The 19,897-nt window shown below is 33.4% G+C and overlaps 4 protein-coding genes across 9 annotated transcripts; 2 read left to right on the top strand and 2 right to left on the bottom strand.

Annotated features, from left to right (window-relative positions):
* Window positions 1-1,010: 1,010 nt before the first annotated feature.
* Window positions 1,011-3,119, bottom strand: LOC125054392 (63 kDa chaperonin, mitochondrial-like). Its single transcript, XM_047656253.1, has one exon. It carries the CDS (start codon window positions 2,942-2,944, stop codon window positions 1,232-1,234), a length of 1,713 nt encoding a protein of 570 aa, XP_047512209.1. The 5' UTR covers window positions 2,945-3,119; the 3' UTR covers window positions 1,011-1,231.
* Window positions 3,120-3,222: 103 nt separating this feature from the next.
* Window positions 3,223-7,637, top strand: LOC125054395. Of its 2 annotated transcripts, XM_047656261.1 has the most exons (4): window positions 3,223-3,581; window positions 4,781-4,867; window positions 6,789-6,967; window positions 7,045-7,637. In XM_047656261.1, exons 1-4 carry the CDS (start codon window positions 3,333-3,335, stop codon window positions 7,448-7,450), a joined length of 921 nt encoding a protein of 306 aa, XP_047512217.1. In that variant the 5' UTR covers window positions 3,223-3,332; the 3' UTR covers window positions 7,451-7,637. The 2 variants fall into 2 exon arrangements, with proteins under 2 accessions (XP_047512217.1, XP_047512218.1); XM_047656262.1 differs by lacking the exon at window positions 4,781-4,867 and having other exon boundaries at window positions 3,229-3,581.
* LOC125054393 (beta-1,3-galactosyltransferase 5-like) lies at window positions 7,548-10,429 on the bottom strand. Of its 5 annotated transcripts, none has more exons than XM_047656257.1 (4): window positions 10,299-10,429; window positions 9,906-10,014; window positions 8,584-8,731; window positions 7,548-8,496 (listed from the first exon to the last, which is right to left on the bottom strand). In XM_047656257.1, exons 3-4 carry the CDS (start codon window positions 8,655-8,657, stop codon window positions 7,755-7,757), a joined length of 816 nt encoding a protein of 271 aa, XP_047512213.1. In that variant the 5' UTR covers window positions 8,658-8,731; window positions 9,906-10,014; window positions 10,299-10,429; the 3' UTR covers window positions 7,548-7,754. The 5 variants fall into 5 exon arrangements, with proteins under 5 accessions (XP_047512213.1, XP_047512214.1, XP_047512210.1 ...); XM_047656258.1 differs by lacking the exon at window positions 10,299-10,429 and adding an exon at window positions 10,186-10,298; XM_047656254.1 differs by lacking the exons at window positions 9,906-10,014; window positions 10,299-10,429 and adding an exon at window positions 8,805-9,131.
* A 118-nt stretch (window positions 10,430-10,547) lies between these two features.
* On the top strand, window positions 10,548-19,312 carry LOC125054394 (zinc transporter ZIP1-like). Its single transcript, XM_047656259.1, has 5 exons — window positions 10,548-10,836; window positions 14,232-14,598; window positions 18,402-18,609; window positions 18,800-18,935; window positions 19,195-19,312. Exons 1-5 carry the CDS (start codon window positions 10,557-10,559, stop codon window positions 19,200-19,202), a joined length of 999 nt encoding a protein of 332 aa, XP_047512215.1. The 5' UTR covers window positions 10,548-10,556; the 3' UTR covers window positions 19,203-19,312.
* The last annotated feature ends 585 nt before the right edge of the window (window positions 19,313-19,897 follow it).

Below are 19,897 nucleotides of genomic sequence, written 5' to 3'. Positions count from 1 at the left end.
CCCCTGCTTTTCTAATGGGTTTCATCCTACTGTAATTTTTTTAGGTTTCAAAAATTATCGGCACTGGTCTACTAGCTGTTATGTTGGCAATATAATAGGAGCCTAATGTTGCCATATTTATTGAAATTTGAAGTTATACTTCTTTAGGCGCGTTCTGAAAAATTGATGAGAGTGAAATTTTACGATGCGCGCGCACCGTAACACAAAATTAACAGAATGAAGTTGCCCACGGAAGATGCTACGGCATTGGACATAATTTAAAAACAACATTCGAATAATAATAGAATTTATGTTACACTTAATGTAAGAGAATAATAATAAATATTTATTTATTTCATTGTAAAAGTAATGTAAACTGAACTTTATTGACTATAATGACTCCTATTCCAGTCTTTGATTATTTAATTGTAATTAATAATTTGCATGCATCAAAAACTATTTTTACTAATGCCAAAGAAGTATAACTTCTTACGCGCGTACATAAGTACACGCACCCTTTTATTTTCGTATATTTCTTCATTAAACAAATTTATTGAATTATTATAAGTATATAAAATGTCTATTCTTATAATTGAAATAATAAAATTTTAAAGTAATTTATAATAATATAGAGCAGTGTTGGCCTAGTAGCATCAGCGTGCGATTTCATCCCTGAGGTCGTAGGTTCGATAGTCCATTGGTGAAGGGCTGTGCACCAATGGACTTTCTATGTGCGCATTTAACATTCGCTCGAACGGTGAAGGAAAACATCGTGAGGAAATCTGCTTGCCTTAGACCCAAATTGTCGATGGCGTGTGTCAGAAATCAGAGGCGCAGACCTAAAAATAGTTGTACCTCCACTGTTTTATTTTTATTTTATAATAAAATAATAATTTCAAAAAAGTTGTATCAAAATTTGGTAGTCAAAGTGTGCTGTGTTTAAAATTAGAAAAAAAATTGCAATTTGAATATATATAATTCATTTGGAATAACTGTGATCAACATTAAAGTCTAATTCATATGAAAGAAAATCTGGTGGATAGGCTAAACACGCAAGGAGCTTCACACGACTGGACAGTAAGGCCAACCTACATAAAAGCTACTGTGTCATTTCTCAGAAAAAAAAATTTTTTTAGTTATTACCAAAAAAAAATGTATTATAGATCTTCGAACGATAAGACAATTATTAGACTAACAATTTTGACAAAAACTTTAAATACTAGTAATGGGTTACACAATTAAATTTAACATCCTAATAAATAGTAACTCCTGGTGTGTCTGGCCCAAGTTTATTTGACATTGGTTCTTTTTGGAATGGTAAGTCACACACAACTGCTTCAGCGGTAGTTAAAAGAGATGCTACCCTGCTAGCGTCTATCAATGCTCGTTTTACTACCTTTGTGGGATCAATTATTCCTTTTTCTATCATATCAACATAAGTATTGTTCAAAGCATCATAGCCAAAGTTTATATTGGTCAAGTTTTCAACCTTAGAAACAATGACTGCACCGTCATATCCAGCATTCGATGCAATTGTGAGACAAGGAGTTCTTAAAGCCTTTTTCACTATGTCAATACCTTTTTGCTGGTCTTCATTTACGGATTTTAGATAGTTTAAAATTGGTATACATCTTAAAAGAGCAGAGCCACCTCCTGGAACAATTCCTTCTTCTACAGCAGCACGCGTTGCATTGAGTGCGTCATTAACTCTATCTTTCTTTTCGTTTACTTCAACTTCGCTACTTCCACCTATCCGCAATACGGCTACCACCGATTTTAGTCGCGATAGTCGCTGCAACAGCCTTTCTTTTTCTTTTTCATTTGCACATTCATTGTATTCTTCTTGGACCTGTGCGATTCTTTGTTTTATTTCATCTTTATCTCCCTGGCCTTTAAGCATTAATGTTGAATCTTTTGTAATTACTACTTCCTCTACTTTACCGAGACTTTTCAAAGTACAATCTTCAAGTCTCAAGAGGTTTATATCATCTTCGAAAATAACTCCCCCAGTAGCGATAGCCATATCAATTAATGCATTTTTTCTGTATTCAGCATATCCTGGTGCTTTTACAGCAGCAACTTGAAGTCCAATTTTTAACTTATTTACTATTAATATAGATAATGCTTCCCCATCATAATCTTCAGCAATAACAATAAGTGGTTTCTTTTCTGCGTTTGATATTTCTAGAGCAGGTACAATTTGTTTGGCGTGAAAAATTTTTTTTTCAGAAAACAGAATCAAGGCATTGTTATACTCTACTTTTGGTCCTTTAGTAGAGTTGATAAAAAATGGTGAAACAAAGCCCCGTTCGAATTGAAATCCTTCAATTATTTCCAATTCATCATGTAATGTTCTTCCATCTTTAACAGTAATAATTCCATCTCTTCCCACTTTCTCCATGGCATCAGCTATTAATTTACCTATAGCTTTATCACCATTCGCAGATAAAGTCGCAACCTGTTCTATTTCCTTACGGCTAATTATTGGTTTCGATATTTTTTTTAAATGATCTGTAACGGCTTCAACAGCGATGATTATGCCTTTTCTTATTTCTATTGGATTAGCACCCCTTGAAATATTTTCGAAGCCCTCTTTTGCGATGGCTCTTGCAAGAACAGTCGCAGTTGTTGTACCATCTCCAGCTTCATCATTCGTCTGTTTTGCTACATTCTGAACTAGTTTAGCCCCGATATTTTGAAACTTATTTTTAAGTTCTATTCCTTTGGCTACAGTTACACCATCTTTTGTTATTTTAGGGGGTCCAAACGCTTGCTCTAAAATTACATTACGTCCTTTAGGACCCATTGTAATCGCTACAGCATCTGCCAGGATATCTACTCCTTGCAACATTAAGGATCTCACGTCTGGCCCAAACCGAACATCTTTTGCATAAAATCTTCCCCAGCACTTTACTTTGAAAATATTATTCTTGATTTTGGTTACTTTTAGAATCTGAGACAACATTATAAAAATATAAAAATTTAAAATATTTGTAAAAGACGTCAACAATATTATGAAAGAGCAAATAAGGCAAATTACAAAATTTATTTAAATTTAGAATATAGCAGTAAATAGTTTACAGTTTAGAATAGAAGATAACTCAAAAAAAACCTCTGTTGTGAGTTTTCAAGAGATCATATTTAAAGGTTGTGATTGATACCTGAACCTGATGTATATCTGCCTAGTTGAGGATAGTCTACCGATTACCGAATCTCCCTGACACTTGACAGTGCTGACACAAAATTGAAAATGCCGTTGCATTTGAATTTTGAATTTTTTTGTTTAAAATTTAAATAGTTTATACAAAGATTATTCAATAAAATTAGTAGTGTATCCATTTTAACTGTTTAAAATGACTCAAAACATTGTATTTAACATAAATATAGGCGATCAGTTAACATCAATTTCTTGTGGCCATGTTATTGTAGAGCTAATAAAGTTTTTAGCATACCAAAGGCTTCAAATTCCATACACATATCAGTGGCTAAAACAAATGGTTAATAAGAAGAAAGATAATGAAAATGAAAAGGATACGTACCAATCTGAAAGACATTTTCACATTGCTTCTACAGCGTTAAATAACCTGGATTTTGTCCTTAAGGTACAGTGCAGTACACGCTGTAATTAATGTAATTTCTACTTGATGCCTGAGTCGCTAATTATTATTTTTTTAAGTTTTATAGTTATCAGGTTATAAGTAGTTATATGGTATTATAAAATAAATAAAAATAAAATAGCCTTTATTACTGTAAGTTTTAAAGTTAGTATATATAAATTAAAATTATAAAATATCCCTAATTACAGTGTGCCTTTCGGCAAAGGCCTCCTCCAATTCTTTCCACTGTGTTCTGTCCAAGGCGACTCTCCTCCAGTTTGGGCCTGCTGTCAGTTTTAGCTCGTCCTCCCATCGTCTGTATTGACGTCCTCTACTTCTCTTGCCGTTACGTGGATACCAGTGTGTGACATGTTGCTCCATTTGTTCTTTGAAGAAGAAGAAGAACGCATCAAGTGTCCTGTCCACCTCCATTTTTGTTGGTCTATTCTGATCAGTATGTCGGTTAGTTTTGTCCTACGCCGTATGTCGGTGTTTCGAATTTTATCTTTCCTCTTGATGCCGAGCATACTTCTTTCAACTGCATGCTGGAATGTTGACAGTTTTTTCCTGTGTAACTGTGTAAGGGACCAAGTCTCACATCCGTATGTAACGCAGGGCAGTATACAGGTATTAAATACTTTTTTCTTTAGACCTATATTCATAGCCTTGCTCTTCATTATTTCTTTCATTGCCCAGTATTTTCTCCAGCCATTAGCAATTCTTTTGTGTATTTCTTTAGACATTTGGTCTTCGTGAGAGATTATTTGCCCTAAGTAAACATATTCTTCTACATACTCTAATATCTTTCCATTCACTTTGATTTCTGTCTTGATAGAGTTTGTCATCACCTTAGTTTTTTCTGTATTCATGGTTAGTCCAGCTTTGATACTTTCATTTGTAAGCATTTCAATCATAACCTGCAGTTTTTTAGGGTTTTCTTCAAAAAGAATCAGATCATCCGCAAAGCGAAGGTGGCTAAGTAATCTTCCATTAATATTTATACCGACTTGATCCCAGCTGATATTTCGGAAAATGCCTTCCAAAGCAACTAGGAATATTTTCGGGGAGATAGGATCACCCTGTCTAACACCTTTGCTGATTTGAAAGATGCTTCCTAGTTTCTCTAGTTTGATTCTTGCTTTGCTGTGGTTGTATATTTCCTTTAATATATTCAAATACATATTATTTATTCCCATTTGTTGTAGGCATTTCCACATATAGTTCCACATATATTACTCCCCAATCCGGCTGGTCCCCGTGGGGAATGCGACCACAACCCTCCATCAAACAAGGTACATATAGCAACACTTAACACTCGAACCCTTAGAACAGATGAAAGTCTTAAAGAATTAGAACTAGCGATTGAAAACCTCAATTGGGATATCATTGGTATTAGCGAAATGAGAAGACTGGGTGAAGGCATTGAAGAGTATCCAAAATATGTAATGTATTACAAAGGAGAAAAGGCTGGCCATAGAGGTGTAGGATTTCTTGTAAAGGCATCTCTAAAGAATAATATCCAGGAATTTGTAGGCTTAAACGACAGAATAGCTGTACTCAACATACTCCTCCCAGGCTACCCAGAACAATGGACACTAATACAAATCTATGCACCAACAGAACAAGCCGATGAAACAGAGACGGAGCTCTTCTATAACACTCTAGCGGACCACATAAGAAACAATCAAAATAAAAACACTATAGTCATGGGCGATTTCAACGCCCAAATCGGTACTAGACAAGCCTACGAAGATTTTATAATTGGAAAATATGGCCATGGCAAAAGAAGCGTGAATGGGCAACGACTGGCAGAATTTTTAATGGAGAACAACTTATACCTAATGAACTCTAAGTTTAAGAAGAAAACAAAATGCAAATGGACATGGGTCTCCCCTGATGGAAAAACTAGAAATGAAATTGATTACATCCTATCGAATAATCCCAAAACCTTTGTCGACGTAGACATTATTCAAAATCTTAACTTTAATACTAACCACAGAATGGTTCGTGGAACTCTACTTCCAAAAGACATTAAAAAATCAAGAAAACACATACACAAAACTACAGGAAAAGATTTTAAACACGAAAATATTCAAGAAATAAAAACTAAAATTAACTCCTTAGCAAAAAATGAAACCTACAAAACCCTACACATTACAGAACAATATAACAGCCTAGAATTACAACTGACCAGCAGTGTTAGCAACATACAACAAAATGGAAAAAATAAATCAAAAAAACTCAGTGACAAAACGCTAAAACTACTTGCAGAAAGAAAAGAAATGATACAAGAAGACAAGAAAGGAAATTTAAAAAAAATTAATAAACTAAGCAAACAAATACGAGAGCATATAAGGAATGACCAAAGATCTAAGAGAATAAGAACGTTGGAAAATTACATAGAAAAATCTGGTGGCACAAGAAAGGCTCTGAAAGTACTACGAGAGAAAAATGACTGGATTCCAAAATTGAAGAAAGCAGAAAAGAGTTTTACTCAAAGGAAGGACATTCTAGAGACAACAACAGACTTTTATAAGACACTTTATTCCGATCAAAGTAAACAAATAAACTATGAGACAAATGCAAACAACAAAAACAAAGTGATAAACCCTTCAGAATATAGCACACAAGACAAGGAACCTGATATTCTACAGTGCGAAGTGGAAAAAGCAATAAAAAGTCAAAAACTGGATAAAGCTCCTGGACCAGACATGATATACAATGAACTACTAAAAGGTACCATAGAAGAGATAAGCCCACTATTAACAGATATCTTCAACAAAATAGTTAACACAGGCATCATCCCACAACAATGGAACATATCGCATATAATATTGATCCATAAAAAAGGCTCTAAAGAGGATGTCAATAACTACAGACCCATCAGCCTTATGTCTAATATCTATAAAATATTTTCAAAGGTACTTCTCAACAGGATATGTAAAAAGATTGATGAAAATCAGCCAGAAGAACAAGCAGGCTTTAGAACCAATTACTCCACTTTAGATCATATTCATACCGTAAAACAAATAATGGAAAAATACAGAGAATACAATCTACCACTATACACCGCCTTCATAGACTACAATAAAGCCTTTGATAGCCTTAATCACAACTATATGTGGATATGGTATTAAGTGGTTCTTAAATAATTCCTTACCATGATGGGTTAGATTAAATCAGTAGACATTTTGTAATTATAAATTATTTCAGAGTTTGTTAAAAGAAATTGGAGAGGCAACTCAACCACAAGAAGTATGTATAGCATTTGGTTCAAGTCCAATCTCATGTAAGGAGATTTACCGCATTGTCTTACCAACAGTGTGTCATAAGCCACAATGCCAATCACCTCATATTGCATCAGACAAAAAAATACAAAGCAGTGTATTTAGGTAATTCTTTTATTTCTCTTTAATTTATTTTAATTTCATAATTTTTTGTTCAGTATATAATATAAAAATTATTTTAGGAATCTGGTGACTTCAGAAAAATTGTGTAAAGTCTTTTTTGAGCCGCTATCACCTACTAACATGTATGTTTTCTTAAAAAAGGAATTATTAAGTAACCAGCAAGTTGTCTGCAGTGATACTTTTCTTCATGTTAATGGGTACAGAATGCCTAGGAGCTGTAAAGTTGTTGTTTTAAACTTTCCTGCCAATCCTAAAAACACTACTTGTTGTAATGATTTTAAGATTTTTGGTAATGCACCAAGTGAAGATCTCTCAAAACTGAGCTTGGATGATACTAGTGATGATGATTTTCATGAAATTGAATCTACTGATAAAGTGCAATGGTTTCAATCAACTTATGTAATGAAAGGTTTCAAAGATTGTGTTGTAAATGGTAGTTCTATTATTAACAGCTGGCTACATTAATGTTAGTCATCTTTTATTAGCTCAATTTTATAGTTAAATCATATATTTTGTAAGTGTAACTGTAGGATAAGATGTGTTGATGATTTAAGTGACACTAAAATTCTTATATATTTAATACTTAATTATTTAACTGTTACATGTTACATTTTGCCATGTAGCTAAAAATAAATGTTGACATATGACACAACTATTTGTTTTGACTTATTTTCTTAACTTTAATCTTACTGGTATAAATGAATATTATCACAGAATTAAACATGTACAATTATGTTAGGATTTAACTCATTTTTTACATTCCTATAAATTATAACCCTATCTTATTTACTTCTGCCATTCCATCACTAAATATGGTCCTATCCCTTTTCATAATACATGTATCTTTTATATTTTGTTGGTCAGACCTAGAACAAGAAGTTTTACAATTCCTATAGGCATTAGTAAATTCAACTAATAAGTTATGTCTTCCACCATTTGGTCCTACAACATATTGGCATTGTATATTTTTTTCTACCATGTCTCTAATACAGCACTCTACCAATTCATAATATTCCAACCAAAAACCACTTGGCAATTGTTGTAGTTTGATATTAAGATACTCAGTCAAAATCCCTGTCACTAATATGTCATCTATCCAAAAATATGGATGGTACGGGGCCTCACTGCAAATTATTTCTGCAGTTTTAGGATTCACTATGTAAAACCAGCCAGAGAGATAAGCTGGGTATTTTTGTCTTGGGTATTCTTCTCTTGTAACAAACCATTTGTTATTACTATTCCTTCTCGGTAATGTGTTGTTCAAAATGTATCCCATAATAAATTGATCTTGGGTAGGAATGCTTAGTAAATAATCAACAGTTTTATCAAAGTTAAAAACTGTGTCATCGTCAACTTTTAAAATGAATGCAGTATTGCTACATTTTGATGATGCCCATTGTAGTCCCATAAGGTGCTTGTAGGTCAAATTTCTATAATTTTCATAAAAGGAGCCTTGCAGTATGTCTCCAAATGCTTTACTCTCATCTTCAATGGCCGCTTGTGTTATGTACCTGTGGATGAAAAGGTATATCTTATAGAAAAATAAATATGGAAAATAACATCAATTTTGAGATAAATAAATTAGTTGATTTGGTAACCTCTCAACAGAAGGTATTTTAGCTAGCAAAAATATTCTGGAAGCATTTTTGGATGCCAAATAATCTGAAGGCATTGCTTGGCGATGTGCACTGCGTAATTCAATATGGCCCACATAGGAAGTAACTATGATTAATATGTGTAGAGGATCTGAAAAAAGTGAATTTGTTTTTATCATAACTTAGTTTCCTTAAGTGTCAAGTAATTTATAGAAAAGCCTTACTTCTACATGTTGAGTTTGAAGGAGATATTATAATTGTGTTTATGTATTGTTGATTCTGTTGTAATATTATAATAGTATTTTCGTATTCTATATTTGAAGTACGATATATCCAGAAAGCAAGAGACACTAACAAGAAAATAATTACGTATAGGGCTTTCTTCTGCATTTTAGTTTATTTTAAATGCAACGTGGGCACAAGTCCTAGTAGTTACTTTTAATACTCAAAAAACATTTTTTGGTCCTTTTTGCTTTTCATAATTTATTTATTATATGTTGTGCTGTGCATTAAATTTGAATTTTGAAAGTTGAAAGTTGAAACTGGCTGAAAGTTAAAACATTTCAAAATTCAATTTAAGTTTTGAGAGAGGAAAATCTTTCAGTGTCAACTGTCTACTTTAGACGTTTTGCTTGACAGCTGACGTTTAGTTTAAACCAAGTGACTGTCTTGATAGTTGCGTACCTTTATTTAAAAAGCTTAAAATTTTATCTCTTCCCTGTATAAATTATATGTATTTTAGAAATGTCCTAAAGCGAGCCATAGACGGACCGCATGTTGCAGTCAAGACCGACTGCAATATGCGGTCGCCGCACGGCGATCTGCAGTTTCCATACTAAATTCATATCCGTGTATTGCGGATATGAATTTAGTATGACCGACCGAGACCGGACCGCTCGAGCAGTTCATGAGTAAACCGCATATTGCAGTCGGTCTTGACTGCAAAGTGCAACATGCGGTCCGTCTATGGCCCGCTTTATTCGTGCACAGAGACATACATATATATTATTAAAATGTAGTTTATTCAATAAAGTTATTGTGAATTCACATTAAATCTAAATATTTTTGTTCCACGAGATGTGGACCTTACTAGTTTAAGAAAAATCGGCTAATGGTCTTAGATCCTGGCCGGAATGTCACATAATAACCAAGTTAACTCAATAAAATACTTTACATAAACAATGCCTGCAATTATTTTTATACACAGCTATAATATATTAGACTTTATTTGGACAGTTTTAGTTAAAAAGTTATGAAAATAATAATACGATAGTTTAGGCGTATTTTAGGAATAAAATATTCTATTATTTAATAACGGAACTAACCTTAATATACGTACATACTTGCTCCATTTCTTTATTTGTTACACATATATGCGTTGTGCCACCTAGAAGTTTAATTTTCCCTTTGTCCTTTCCCGCATATTATTGTTTCCTGCGGAAGTCGTTAAAGAATAAAATGATGCAATATGCAGTTGCTGAATTCATTGATTCCCTTTAAATTCTTACATTACTTCTAGTAAAAATAATTAATTATGTCTTCTAGTAAATATGTGTATTTATACTATTTATAATGCTAACTTTATCACTAATTTTTACAATTTACCTTGGTTTCTCGTCACAAATCATTGGTGGTAAATAAATTCAGATAAAACTTTTACCTAAGCCACCATACAATTGTTAATTTGATTATATATAAAGTATTAAATTATCAACTACCTTCCGCGCAGTGCACATTTTTCTTACAGTCAGTAATCGCTCTGACTACAGCTGTACGAATATCTCCATAATCTCAGACTGAACAAGTGCGGAACCTAATTGATGCGTCGTTAAACCAACAGCTACTGCCACTGTTTATCATTTGTCTTATCAAGAGTCTGCCTATACAAATACTGGGGAGCTGGATCAGTCGAGCCAGGAGACACGACCGCGACGCTTGCGCACGGAAACAGCGACCTTGTTAAAATTGACACCATAATGAATGCAAGCATGGACGACGCCGCGATCAGCGAAGGGAATGCGTTAAACGCAAAAATTATCACTATGGTCTGCCTCTTTAGCGTTTCCATGATTGTGGGATGTGTACCAACTTTCATTTCCATGAAATTCAATTGGTTTACGCCGAAAAAGGATACGAATATGCGGTCTTCTAATTCGCTTGTGATTGGACTGCTATCGTTCGGTGGTGGAGTTCTGTTTGCGACGACGTTTATGCATCTACTGCCCGAAGTTGATGAAAATATTAAGCAGTTGCAAGGTATGTTTTTTTTATTGGCAATATTAAGGTAAGGAAACCAGAATTTACAGTAATATTATTAAGTTTAAGTTATTATGCCGTTGGTACAGGGTCAATTAAAAACTTTTTGGACACCATAATTTTTTTCATTACGATGTTATGTGTTTTACATAGTTTGCAATTCTGACACTTGTGTCGGAAATCATCTTTATATAAGTCAGTTCTAGTCAGTTTACTGTTATAATAAAACTAATATTTTTTACTACTAAAAGTAAAATAATATTTTAAGCGCGAAAATAAATAAAAATTGTGTGTTTAAGTATATTTTAAGACGAAAAACTTAATTGCGAGCGCATATGTACATACTTAATTTTGTTGATCCTGTTTTGTCAAAACTTTTGCTTTTTATTAGCGTCAGTGAGTGCAACTTAATCAATAAGCGCCAATAATTTTCTGTATATATGTACTTATTATTTGACGGAAATATTCTTCTACATTGGTACAAGGTATAAAGTAAATACATACAAATTAGCACTTTCTTAATATGTTTTTATCAGGTGAATGATAATTATATTTTGCGGCCTTCTGAACGCTCAAACAGACATTTTCTTTCAATTATCTTGAAATATTTTTTATGTCTAACAGTCGAGATGTTTTTTAATTTGGTGAAACCAATTCTATTTCTGTTTTAACGTTTTTGTTCGATTTACAATTCTTGTTATTTTTATACATTTTCTAGATACAATGTTACTTAGGTTGAGCGATAATTTTACGTAGGTATAAGTTTTGTTCGTTCACGCGGTAATTTTTTAAACTGTAGTTAGAAATGTAAAGTTAAAATGTATGCGTTGTTTATTGAAAATATGATATTTACTCGGTTTAACACAGCGCGGTTAGCTCGAATATAGCAAAGTTATAACAATATTTAAATATTCTTGATTCATACAAATAGAGCTGGTTTCATTTGACATTTAAAACTAGGTTTAATAGGGGACTGGTTAGGTCAGGTAGAACGAATCGCGGTCTGGAAATGAACACTTTGTGTCATATATTTTTTACATATGAAAGAACTATAATATACTAAAAAAGGAAAAAGGAAGATTGAGCGTCAATACTTAGGGTGAGATTAAGAAACGAGACAGCGCTAAGAGTAACTCACGGGGGTCACTGTTACGTACATTTTTGATATACGTCAATGAAATAAAAATATTCATTTTGTCAAATGAGTAATGATTTTATAAGGTAGTCATAGTAAAATTAAATATGTTTTTGACGTACCTAATTCATATATATAAATATATACTCTGGGTATTACGTTTTTTAATGAGGTTTTTGCATGTAAATCTTTAAAATTTGATATTTTAAAAGGGCTATTTACTTGAAATAAACATCAAGGTTTTGTCAATAATATTTCATACAGAATGTTATTTATATTTCCCGATAAAAGTACTTCCTGTTGGGCAGGAACTAAAAAGTAGTCTTATATAAGGCCACTTGAGCTAGACCTGGTGTGATGACCAGGTCAAGGCAAACTGGTTGATATAGGGAAACGTTCTGTAACAAAAATAAATAAAATAGGTAAAATTTTCCAATTAAAAATCGTGTCGATTCTGATTCTCACTAAAAATTCGCTTAAATTTAGCTGTGTTATTTACAGTATATTTTTTTATATAACTGGGACACACGGGATGCTCACCTGATGTTAAGTGCCGCCCATGGAGTCTCGCAAGTGCGTTGCCGGCCTCTAAAAATTTTGTTTAACTGAATAGTTTGTATTTTTAGTTGAATTGTGTCAAACAAAATTTTCAAAAAACGCTAATTCACATAAGAAACATCACCATTACTTATACCTAGATGACCGGAGGTACTTAAATTAAGTTAATTAAAACTTAAACTGTTGATTCCTGCAGAAAAAATTGCAATGGAGTACTTTATCGCTTAACCGACTAAAACGTATCCGAAGGGATAACGAAAGGTCTTCGAACTCCGTCATATAAATAGATTTTTTATTGCAAAGTAAATATATATATCAAAATTTTATTAAGTAACTAGCTGACCGGGCAAACGTCGTTTTGCCATGTATATCAATTAAAATAAAAAAATAGAGGTTGATCGTAAAAGGGTTAAAGTTAGGAGTTGTATGTATTTTTAATGCTGTATCATAAAAAAATAAAAACAGAAAAAAATATCTAAAAATAAAAATACAATATCTTGGGGTGGACTACCCTTAACATTTAGAGGGATGAAAAATAGATGTTGTCCGATTCTCAGACATACCCAATATGCACACAAAATTTCATGAGAATCGGTCGAGCCGTTTCGGAGGAGTTTAACCACAAACACCGCGACACGAGAATTTTATATATTAGATTTTCAGGTTAAAAATTTGAACGTGTGAGACGTGAACTAAATCTATAAGAAACGAAACAGAAGAATTGTTTTTTATTATATCTATAATCCATTATCATCCATGTCTCATTATCGCTAATTAAAGTCATACAAACAATAATTGTAGGTATACTTAGTGTCTAGACTTCCAAGACCAACGTTATATATTTAAAAAGTTTTTATATCTAACAAGATAACACCGGTTTAGTATAAAAATAATATCATAGTCTAAGATTATGTAAAAGTAAATATTGTCCGTAAAGGTCATGAACTCGCCAGCCATTGTGTCTACCCATCACTTAACATCGCAGCATCTCGCCCGTTTCTCTATATAAAAAGAGAATGTGCAAGAGGGAGAATTATTTTAAATAAATAATTGACAATGGAAATTGTATTCGTTCTTACAACAAACTCCCAAGCGAAATTAGAGAATTATCACTAAATAATTTCAAAGCCCTCGTTAAACGTTAATTAATCAATAAAGCTTTTTATAAATTTTACGAATACTTAAATGATCCTAATCCTTGGGATTGATTCTCGAGTTCAAACAATTTGTATGACTCAAAACTTAGCGATTAAAAAGAGTGGCGGAAAGTTTCTAATTTCTTGCCAGTTCTTCTTGCCCGCTCTACGCCCTTGACTTGCGAACTGGTAGTAAATGTAAATTTACAATTAATTTAACTTCTTTTTGACGTTCATAAGTGTACTTGTTTACCTATATGAATAAAGATAGTTTGAGTTTATTGATATTTACTGATCCATAGATGTACTATGAAAAAAGTCAAGGAACGGTATTAATTTTTTCTTTAAATATTTGTACATGATTAATTTATTGTTTACCGTGCTCTTATTTTCATGAGATTTATTTGATAGCTAAAGTTTTTAATTTAGATATATTAGAAAAGTAATTTACGCAAATTTTTGTAATGAATCTTAGGAGAATCCATCAATTAATATTATGTATTTAAATTACGTTTTCTCAACAACTAATAGTTAATCTCTGGTACAATGAATCTATTTTGTTATAGAGGACGGCCGGTTGCCAGAGTTGCCAATATACCTAGCAGCCCTGATCATGTGTAGCGGATTCTTCATGATGTACCTCGTCGAAGAGCTAGTCCACGTCTACATTACCAGCAGAGAGAACAAGACTGCGAATACCAGTTTTACAAGAGTTTTAAGTATAAGAAGAAATAACGATGAGGAAGAGGGGGAAACGCAAGTTATCAAAACGTTAGAAACTTCCCAAGGACATGGTCACAGCCATTTGGCCATTCAATCTGATGATACAATTGTGTCAGCGCTTAGAGGACTTCTTGTCGTCTTGGCTCTGTCTATTCATGAGCTGTTCGAGGGTCTTGCTGTTGGTTTGGAGGCATCAGCGAGAAGTGTCTGGTAAGAGAATTATATTTGCAACATTTGTGACACTTTTGGTCGTGTCGTAATGTAGTAGAAGTATACCTGTTTCATTATGCTTTGAGATTAATATTTATATAATTTTTAATACGGACTATGTTTTCTATACATATTATTTTGTTTATAAATTGGTTTGTTATTGCTTTGGAAGACACGGTCATAGTTAAATGTTTTGCGTTTGGACTTTAATTACTTATTTAATTTATTAATCAATAATAAATTATTCTTATAATTAAAATCCTATTAAGTTTTCATTGTATCACGGAATTGTAAGATTATATATTTTTACAGCGGATCTTACACATCGTAGAACTTATTGACAGATCCTTTCCCACTCAGTCCAGTTTGACTGGACTACTACTGGTTTTTATAAATAAAGTTGAGGTTGACATCTCTTTATATGAGATTATGATAGGAATTGGATTATATATCTGTTCATGTATAAAAGGGATGTATTTAAAAGCAAGAATTAACTTTCTGGACCTTTTTAAATAAGACCCGCGAAGAGTATTTAACATCAGCTACGGCTATGGCGCATTAGGGAAAAATTACGAGAGTAAAGGATGATTCACGGTATACCGTGTCGCGACCGGGCCGGGCCTCGGCCGGGACACGTCCACCGTGCGCCGGCCGGGACAGTGGTTCATGTTACACCGGGCTGTTTGGGTGTACGCACGTACGTGTTTGGACGACTATATCTGTTTTTGTCAAAAAAAAAAAAATTTTTTTTAACCTCACTAAGATTTGACGTTGACTGCTCTGCGGGTGCCCGGGCGCCTACGTTCATGTTACGACGTGCCGGGGCCGGACCGTGCCGGAGCCGGGAAACAATACCCACCGACATTACAACGCCCTTAAATTTTTACGATGCTCGCGCACACCGTCACAAGAAACCGACACCCTGAATATCTGTTCAAAAACGTCGAAAAGTTGCATTGTCTGTCATGGCGTAGTGTTTTTCAGAGTCGTGTTTATTTAAATTTTAAACCAAAATAATGATTTTTATACGAGAAAACCCGTTCCAAAAAAAAAACACTATGTTTTTTTACAATAGTAAAATATGATGGTAGTATATATTATATCGTATCGATTGGAAGTGACCATTAAAATTGACAAGAAAAATGCATTTCGAAGAGGGAAACGTCCCTGTAATGTGCTCGAAGAAAATTATTACGCCAAAGAAGTATTAGTTCTAACGCGTGTACATAAAATATACACACGTTTTTTTTCTTTTTTATCCTCGTGTCTCCCAGTTAATAATATAAGATAATGGTTTGTTTCCAGTGTGTGTTTAAGTTATAAATAACGGCCATGATGTAATGCATCTGTAGGTGGGGGCAATTGTTATAAATGAAATCGGAGACATTCGAATTTAGATAATAAAATATTTCTTTTAAAAAAGAATGTTTTTAGAGAATCCAGGATCTCTGAAGTCCAATATATATACATTACTGAGCAGTGGCTTCAGCGTGCTCTCATCCCTGAGGTCGTAGTTCGAACCCCAGTGCACAACTTTCTATATGCGCATTTAACAATCGTTCAAACGGTGAAGGAAAATATAGTGAGGAAACCGGCATACCTTAATACCATACAGTAGCAGAAGGCTGATTACCTACGAGAAAAAAAACAACTGATCACGAAATAGATACAGAAATCTGTCTCAGACCTAAAAGGTTGTAGTATCACTGGTTTTTTTGTTCATCTGTAAAGGCATGTATCTAAAATTGATTTCATGTGAGATTTTTATTGCTTTGCTGATCCGGCGCTCTCTCGTAACTTATATGCAATAAATATATTGTTGAAGTGCAAACTTCTTTAGCATCGTTGTGATTTGAAAGTCGATAAAACGAAAAAGCGACAGTAAAAAGAGACGACACATAAATTCATAAGATTTAACGTGGGAGAAAATGAGATAGGATGATGACACACTAATTTAAAGTTATACATATTTATATGTATTTGACACATTTTTATTTATTTACAACCCACCCAACCTTACTAAAACCAGAGTAGACTAAAATATATAGCTTGGCAAAAAGTCATATTTTTAAACATACTGTATAGTGAAATTGCATTAGTGTGAGTACTGTGAACGCGCCAGCTTTCGATAACCGACCTATATATGCTTCCTATCTCATTTTCTTCCTAGTTAAATCTTATGTGGGTCTCTTTTTACTGTCGCTTTTTCGTTTCGTCGACTTTCAAACTTTAATTATTTTAGTTTTTATCAAAATTAAAGATTGATATTAAACTTAAAAATTATTACACTCGTCATATTATCCTTGGAACCAACATTTTTTAAAGTTTCACTTCCACCACGTGTGAATTGCACACAGGTTTTTTTTATAAATTCTGTGTCTGACCATCAAAATAATGTTGTGTTAACCAACGCACATTGTCACCATACGCAGGCATGAACTTTGTAAATCATTATTTCTTTATTGAAACAAAGTAAATGAACTCAAGAATCCTTGGTCTCGTTTAAGGAATATATTTTATCACGATTTTATCACACTATCAGTCAACGTTTAGACGAATTACTTATAGAAGTGCTTCAAATCTTTAGATTAGTAGCTGTTATTTTTATTTTATCTCATTGCTGCTAACACTCTATATGGCTATCTCGAAAGCACTTTTTGGTATATGAATCCAAATTTTTTCCATAGCTTAAGACGTATTACATCTACTATATAAAAATAAATCGGGTTTTCCTTCCTGACGCTATAACTCCAGAACGCACGAAAATTCATTAAAAATCGTCAGAAAAGCGGGATCACCAAACGAAATGTTACATAAAACGAAGCCATTTGGTGGCGAAACGGAGTTCGCCGAGTTTGCTAGTATATTATAATATGTAAACTGAACTATTCAGTCATGACCTTATAATAACTAACATGACATTTGCATGCCTATTTTTATATGGCTGTTGGGCGCTTTATTTATAATTAATCAATCTGGTACCATTTACTTTGCAAATAATCGGTTTATTATTATTATTAGAATTTACGTGTTGAGAGCCCAGTTCCTTCCCAACACTCGTAAATACATTTCCCGCAGCTCTCATATGCCAAAATGGAAGGCTTTTGTCCGGCATAGAAGGCCTGGACTACATAAATGATGTTATAGACGGATTTTTTATATTGAATGATAATAAAAATAGCCTATATTGGACTAAAATAAGGATTACATTAAATTTATGTCATATTTAATATAAGTACACGACCTTTGATGGAGTCAAGGTCTCCTCCAAATTCTTCCATTTCTCTCTCATCTTCGCTACTATCTTCCAATCATTCCCAGAAATTTCTTTAATTTCATCTACCCAGGTTTCTGGTGGGCGTCCTCTTTTTTCTTCCCACTGCGCCATTCCAAGTAAGGGTCTTTTTGACCCAGGTGGGTCTTTCATTTCCAACCGACGAATAGAACGCTTAACAGCCCTTTGGCATACTCCAATCTTCTTTTTTAGCGCCTTATTTAAATCTTAATATATATAAATTACGTGTCACTTTGTTTGTCCGCTATGGACCCCTAAACTACCGAACCGATATCAAATTTGCACACCGTGTGTAGTTTGATCCAACTTAAACATAGGATAACAAAAGATAGGATAGCTTACATCTCAATTTATACCCGCAATATTATTTTATTGCAAAATATTTGTTTATTATTTGATAGTCTCGAGTCTATAGATAGTTATATAACAAAAACCTTAGCCACAGCAACGCTTGGCCGGTCTGCTAGTATATTATATATATAAATGATAATTTTGTAATTTGTTCCAGGTACATGTTTGGTGCAGTATCAGCTCATAAATACATAATAGCGTTCTGCATTGGAGTTGAACTTCTCGCTGCCGGCACCAAGCGGTGGCTGTCTATCGTCTACATCTTCACATTCTCCTTTGTCTCTGCTCTTGGTATTGGAGTGGGCATACTTTTGGTGGGAGGAGCCGGGGCTGCGTCAGCTGGATTATACTCAGTTGTTTTACAGGTAAGAAGAGAGCAGTGTAAGCGAGAGGGATATAGAGGAAGAGGAACTTTATAACTTATAGTTTTAGAGGGCTATTAAAAGTGACTAAATAAGCAATATATCTGATATAAAGGTTACTTGGATTGACAAAAATTTGTGGTAATTGCTTTATTTATTAATAATTTCATTAATTTAAACATTATTTTCTCAGGGTTTGGCCTGCGGTACGCTAGTGTATGTGGTTTTCTTTGAGGTATGGAGACAAGACCGTACTGGAATCATGCAGTTCCTATGCGCAGTCGCAGGTTTCGCGCTTATGGTCGGTTTAGAAGCTGTCGCTGAATCATGTAAGTCAAAATCAAAATATATTTAATAATATAACTTATTAACGTCAAAAACTATTTGTCTAAATTTCTCAAAGCAAGGGCGTAGAACAGATAACCAGCAGGTGTTTAATGTAGCTTATATATTTTATTTTAAAGCCACGAAGAAAATTGGATTTTTTAATGGAATTAATATAAACAGCCATTATATCTTCCTTATATTAAGTGCCAAATTGGTTTTGGCTGACAAAAAGATACAAACTAATACATTTTTCTTTTACAGTTGTGTGACGATTATGACCTGCGCAAGCGACGACTAATTAAGATATCTTCATAAGTATTATTTTGTATTATTGTTATTGTGTAATTAAGTGGTGTCAATAAATATGTTGTTTTATAAATACTATTTTTATTTCCTTAAAGCACTGGCTTTACTAGGTTTAAACACGAATTATGCCCTGAAACCCGAAGTTGAGCGTTCTAATTCAGGCTGTATACCGATGGACTTTTCTCTCTCCATCACTTGTTACTATGGTGTAAATAAAACATTATGACATATTTTTTATTTATTAAAGTTCACCACATCATACATAAATGCTATATCTACAGTATACAAGCTATCCTATCTAAACTATATGACAACTATGGTAAACATCAAATTTACAAAAAAATAAAATACTAGCAAAACAGCGGATTAGGTATCAGATAGGAACGTAACAATGCTTTTTAAAAATTGATCAGCCCACTACCAAACATGTAGTCTATAACTATAACTTTGGATATGTACCTAGTCTTTATTCCCTTCACATAAACAGAAAGTCGCAAAAATCAACACGTGTATCAGGCAAGGGATTACCTAAATAATACTTTATTACATAAATTTTGACTATATACATTGTTACAAATAAAAATTAGATACTACTTGTGTAGTAACTCTGGATAGAAGTACAGTCGACTCTCGATAATATGACACTCGTTAATTTGAA

The sequence above is a fragment of the Pieris napi genome, chromosome 12 (genome assembly GCF_905475465.1).
Source record: "Pieris napi chromosome 12, ilPieNapi1.2, whole genome shotgun sequence".
NCBI classification, from domain to species: domain Eukaryota; kingdom Metazoa; phylum Arthropoda; class Insecta; order Lepidoptera; family Pieridae; genus Pieris; species Pieris napi.
Note: the sequence above shows the minus strand (reverse complement) of the source record. Positions and strands in the feature narration are given on the sequence as shown.

Coding starts and splice junctions, on each gene's coding strand:
- LOC125054392 (XM_047656253.1), bottom strand. CDS start 2,944: ATGTTGTCTCAGATTCTAAAAGTAACCAAAATCAAGAATAATATTTTC.
- LOC125054395 (XM_047656261.1), top strand. CDS start 3,333: ATGACTCAAAACATTGTATTTAACATAAATATAGGCGATCAGTTAACA. Junction 3,582..4,780: donor ACCTGGATTTTGTCCTTAAG/GTACAGTGCAGT, acceptor CATTTGTTGTAG/GCATTTCCACATATAGTTCC. Junction 4,868..6,788: donor ACAACCCTCCATCAAACAAG/GTACATATAGCA, acceptor AAATTATTTCAG/AGTTTGTTAAAAGAAATTGG.
- LOC125054393 (XM_047656254.1), bottom strand. CDS start 8,970: ATGCAGAAGAAAGCCCTATACGTAATTATTTTCTTGTTAGTGTCTCTT. Junction 8,732..8,804: donor TTCAAACTCAACATGTAGAA/GTAAGGCTTTTC, acceptor CACTTTTTTCAG/ATCCTCTACACATATTAATC. Junction 8,497..8,583: donor AAAATACCTTCTGTTGAGAG/GTTACCAAATCA, acceptor TTTCATCCACAG/GTACATAACACAAGCGGCCA.
- LOC125054394 (XM_047656259.1), top strand. CDS start 10,557: ATGAATGCAAGCATGGACGACGCCGCGATCAGCGAAGGGAATGCGTTA. Junction 14,599..18,401: donor GCATCAGCGAGAAGTGTCTG/GTAAGAGAATTA, acceptor AATTTGTTCCAG/GTACATGTTTGGTGCAGTAT. Junction 18,610..18,799: donor TATACTCAGTTGTTTTACAG/GTAAGAAGAGAG, acceptor TTATTTTCTCAG/GGTTTGGCCTGCGGTACGCT.